The following is a 5000-nucleotide window of genomic DNA, read 5'->3' on the forward strand; positions in this document are numbered from 1 at the left end:
ATGCAATACCCTGAACGAATCACAGAGACTGTCCAGAGATTGGCCCCAAGCTGTTTCTACCTGTTCCAGCAGCTTTGTAGGCATCCCCCTCCTGGTGGACGAGCAGCGGGATTTGCCTTTCCTAGTGTTTGCGGCCATGGCCGCTCCCTCTAAGAAGCTTCCCTCTTCAAGAGGACTCGGCTCCTTTCTTTGTCTTTGATCGGAAAGGACTTCTTTGACACCTCTTACTTCGCTGCCAATTTGCTTGTCAAGGCTTTAGGTTCGTTGGACTGCGGAGGAGCTGATAGTCTGTAGGGCCGGGATGTTAAGGACCTATGGAGGAGAGAGCCCTGGTGGGACTTGCTCCACCTTTCCACAGCCTACTCGATGTCCCTAGGCTCGAACAATAAGGAACCCTCCAGAGAGAAGTTCCTGAGTTCTGCGATCTCGGCATTCGGGACTTGGTGATGGAACCTCTAAGATACCAAGTCCCTGCATTTGAGGATGGTGTTGGCCCACGAGTTCACCACTTGGTGGGCAAGGAACTCGATAGTTTGGGTACCTAAGAGGAAGAATGTCTCCATCGCCTTCCTAGTACTTACTTTGGAAAAGAAAGTACTACAGTTGGCCCTTTTGAAGAGCCAACTCTGGGTCAGACAACCCATTAAGGGCCCTCATCAAAGTCAGAACGTGCCCGAAGGCGTGCTCAGACTTCTTCCGTTCTCCTTCAGAAGCGGGGCTGGCAGTGAAGTCTCCATCATCCACCGACAGGAACTCATCTCAGTGTGGGTTGTGGTCAATTTAAGGGTGGCTGACTGTCCTTACCTACTCTGTGGGTTCAGAGGTCCTCAAAGAGTACTTAGGTAATGTCTTGGAGTCCTTAGATTCCTTACAAGGAGGAAGGTAGGTTTCCAGCATTGAAGGCCTGGATGGTCTGGCTTTCCTGGAAAATTTTGAAGAAGTGGCACTATTGTCACGGGAAAGGTCCTCCTCAAAAGATAGTAGGGGAAAGTCTGGAATGGACTCCTCCTCATGCGATACTCTTGGCAGTGGTGATGGAGGGCCAAGAGAATGGGGGGAGAAAGAACCAAAAAGGTTCAACCTTGTCCTTGTCAACCTAACTGGCGTCTTTACCCTCGATGAAGTTGTGACTTCAGAAACTGCTTTTTTCCTCTTCAGGGGGGGAGACAGCAGAGTTTCCTTGCCGTGTGTCTACTGGAAGCGAAGGTAGCAGAGGGTCTTCAAAAGCTTCCAAGGAACGAACTGAAAGGGCAGGTCCGAAAACCTGCATCACTGCCCTGATGACAGATCCGAACCACACCTGTCTGCTGATGATGGCACTGTCTGATGAATCCCCAAAAGGGAAGGAAGCTGAAGGCTCCCTTTGAGGAGTCTTGTCTGGCACTAAAGATCTACGCGTTGGGTCTGCCTTGGGAGCCGGTAACTTTGGGATCTTGAATTTCCCTAGATTGCCCCTTTCCTCCTTCCCGAGCGGTTGCCTTGTTAAGTATTTGCGGGGAGGGGAATGGGGAGATGGTGACCTGTGGAGAGGAATTCTCCTTTTCCTCTGTGAAAGGACCGATGTTCTGGGAAGCGATGACCTACCTTTCTGCTCTTGCTCCTTTCCTCTGTGATCACCTACTTGTATCTTAGAGGCCTGCTGCGACTTCTTGGAAATCAAAGGATGATGGTGGTTGCTGTCTTTTACCTTGAGGTCTGCCTGTTGAGCAAGCCTAGGTTGCTGAAGCGTTGGAAAGTGTTTCCGTGTTGGCGAGCATCTATGCATTGGCAAGTGTCTACGCATTGGTGAACATCTACGCGTTGGCGAGCATTGCTGTGGTGGTGAATGCTGAAGGGATGGAGAGCATTTGAGAGTGGGAGAACACTGATGCGTCCGCGAATGCAGACGAACTGGCGATCATTGATGAGCTGGCAAGTGCTGACACGTTGGTGAACACTAAAGAGCTGGCGATCACTGACGAGAACGCATAGGAGAATGCTGACCCGGGGGCGAAAGCTGACGTGTTGGAGAGCGTTGGTGCAGTACCAATTGCTGACCTGCAGGCGAGCGTTCACGCGGCGAACACTGATACTTGGGAGAGCGCTGACAAGCCTTTGCTACAGGAACCTTTGTAGGAACCTTACATGACGATGAGCGATGGGTTGCGGAAACGCAGGCGGGCTAACGCAAGTAAGTAAAAGAAAGTATAGAAAATTATTCTAAACAATTTATTTATATGCACAATAGTTTCATCTTTCCAAAAAAACCTAAAAATTCAGCACAAACCTCACAATGCAGAGATCTCGTGAATTCTGATACCAAAACATGGTAAAGAAAAAGAAACACACATACACACATTGCTAGATACCCAATTAGATTTTCACCAATCCATTCTCACCTGGTATGGAACCTTACCCTACATTAGTCGATATTGCTTCAGGCAAATCATTACCCTAGGATTTAGCAGCTAACCTACAATAGTCAAACCACTCGTTGGTGGCCACTGAAAAGACCTCTTTGCCAGAACTTATCGTGTCCGAGCTTAAACACTTAGTTAATTTTTTATTGAAGGAAGCACTCTTTAGAGACAAGTGGAAAACCTTTGAAAACAACAATAAAGCCAGATTGAGAGATTAACAGTAATACAGGGACAAATATAATATTCTCCCTAACCCTTTCTTTACAACTGTACTTGCTGGCACAAGATTACCTAAATAACGTCTACATCTTTACAATAACTTGTTTATTGTAACACACACACTAGATACATTATATGTATACAGTGTGTGTATATATATATATATATATATATATATATGTATATATATATATATATATATATATATATATATATGTATATATATATATATATACATATATATATATATATATATATATATATATATATATATATATATATATCGAAAACTGACAACTAAACATAAATAATGCTTATAATAAATTTGGAAATTATCTAAAGAAAATACCTTATAATATTTTAATTGTTCTTTCTTTGTCAGATACTTATCTCACGACCGATGTTTCCGTGCTTGTGGTATTCGGGTCACAGCCGTCAATCAATGGCTTCTCAGCTTAAAGATTATGATTTCTTACAGGAAAAGTCAATCTAATTCTCTCTCTCTCTCTCTCTCTCTCTCTCTCTCTCTCTCTCTCTCTCTCTCTCTCTCTCTCTCTCTCTCTCTCTATATATATATATATATATATATATATATATATATATATATATATATATATATAATGTGTGTGTGTGTGTGTGTTACAGGCAAACTGTGTAACCAAGCATTTCGTGAAATGACTGATTCACTGAGGGGTTTCGCGAAATTACTAAAATTTCCAGGCATTACGCGAAATGGCTGGTTTTATAGCCCTGGGATTTCGCGAAATGACTGGTTTTATAGCCCTGGGATTTCGCGAAATGCCTGGTTCATAAGAATTTTAGGTAAATAATGTATATTTGCTCGTATGTTGTATATGTTTAGGGCATTTTAGTAGCAATGTTTTTTTTTTCTTTTCCAGGGGCAGGATTTAAAGTTAAATAGTATATATTTGCAGGTATATTGTATATTTCTAGGGTATTTTAGTAGCATCAATTCTGTAACAACATATTTCTTAAAGCCGTACATTTTTTCTTCTTTCATTAAATGTACAATTAGACGGAAGAGCCTTTCTTCATTTCATCAACAATCGTTGGGGGCAAAAGTTGAATTCAATCCTTGTGAATTTAGTTCTTAGTATCCCCGCCTTTACCCTAATAGTGTATAAGTCATTTTCATTTCCTTCCATGATGATTCCTAGAAGAGTTTTTGGATCCTCCCTTCCCCTGTCAACTTCTGGAGCTGGCAAAGCGATATTGTCCCCTATTTCCTGGGCTTTTAAGTCGATCCTACTACGTTTGACCATACGTTCTACCTGGCACACTTGAGCCTTTCTGGCCCTATTGCAGTTCTTGAAAATTTCTTGTTGTCTTGATGCAATATGCAGTGCTGAACTAAGTGGACCTGGGGTGGCTAGGTGAAGATGGACTGGCTCATCAAGGGACTGGGGTGGCTGGGTGGTGATGATGACTGACTCAGAGGCTTCGAGTGGCTCGTCAGTTGGATGGGTAGGAGGCTGGGATCCTAGTGCTGCAAAATCATCTTCGGTCTCTAAGCGGTCAATAACCTCATAAAGCAAGCTAGTGGAAGTGAGTACAACTTTCGGATCCTCTCCAAGCAAAGTAGCATGTGGGATACTCTTGATCCCTGAATGATATGATGAGTTCTTCTGGTTCTAAACAATACGAAGGCCTAGGGAATAATCTCGGGTGTTGTTGTCAGTGAGCCAAGCAGCCAGCATGTCTTTGATGTTTGAGTTTGCCTTTTCGACTGATCCTTGACTCTGTGCCACTCTAAGGGCTTGCCATGCACAAGACGCGGCCAGAGATCCTTCATCTCTTTCGAGCTTGAGGGTACACTCGGGCACACTATTCTATCTAATTTCTCTTCCTCTTGTTTTGTTAAAGTATTTATAGTCTATATAGGAAATATTTATTTTAAAGCTGTTACTGTCCTTAAGATATTTTATTTTTCCTTGTTTCCTTTCCTCACTGAGCTATTTTCTCTGTTGGGGCCCCTGGGCCTATAGCATCCTGCTTTTCCAACTAGGGTTGTAGCTTAGCAATTAATAATAATAATAATAATAATAATAATAATAATAATAATAATAATAATAATAACCACCTAGGCAGTGAACTAAGATCCATTATCTGATTGTAGGATGCATGTATCACCAATGAGTAAGAAGATATCCAAAAGCTTAAAAGCAACCTCAGCTGCTCTCTTGGATGTGAGTGGGTGCAGGATGACATACTTGGTCAGATGGCACTGGTACACCATAATCCGCTTGTGTTGGGCTTGTGGAGATGACTGCATGTCAATTAAATCGACTTGGAAGCGAGAATTGAAATCTTAAGTAAGTATGGGCCTAACCCCAACTCCCTTTGTCTTGGTTCTTTTAGTCT

General features: G+C 42.8%; 1 protein-coding gene across 1 annotated transcript; it reads right to left on the reverse strand.

The window, feature by feature from the left end:
- Nucleotides 1-1951: 1951 nt before the first annotated feature.
- Nucleotides 1952-4911, reverse strand: LOC137638422 (uncharacterized). Its single transcript, XM_068370487.1, has 3 exons — nt 4770-4911; nt 3749-4242; nt 1952-2161 (listed from the first exon to the last, which is right to left on the reverse strand). Exons 1-3 carry the CDS (start codon nt 4909-4911, stop codon nt 1952-1954), a joined length of 846 nt encoding a protein of 281 aa, XP_068226588.1.
- Nucleotides 4912-5000: the final 89 nt, after the last annotated feature.

Source organism: Palaemon carinicauda, chromosome 1 (assembly GCF_036898095.1).
Source record: "Palaemon carinicauda isolate YSFRI2023 chromosome 1, ASM3689809v2, whole genome shotgun sequence".
NCBI classification, from domain to species: Eukaryota; Metazoa; Arthropoda; class Malacostraca; order Decapoda; family Palaemonidae; genus Palaemon; species Palaemon carinicauda.

Bases quoted from the DNA above. Each gene is read 5' to 3' on its own strand.
- LOC137638422 (XM_068370487.1), bottom strand. From the start codon at position 4,911: ATGCAGTCATCTCCACAAGCCCAACACAAGCGGATTATGGTGTACCAG. The intron at 4,243-4,769 runs GTGATACATGCA...CATATCATTCAG, and splicing joins GGATATCTTCTTACTCATTG to GGATCAAGAGTATCCCACAT. The intron at 2,162-3,748 runs GTAAAGGCGGGG...TACTTGCGTTAG, and splicing joins ATGACTTATACACTATTAGG to CCCGCCTGCGTTTCCGCAAC.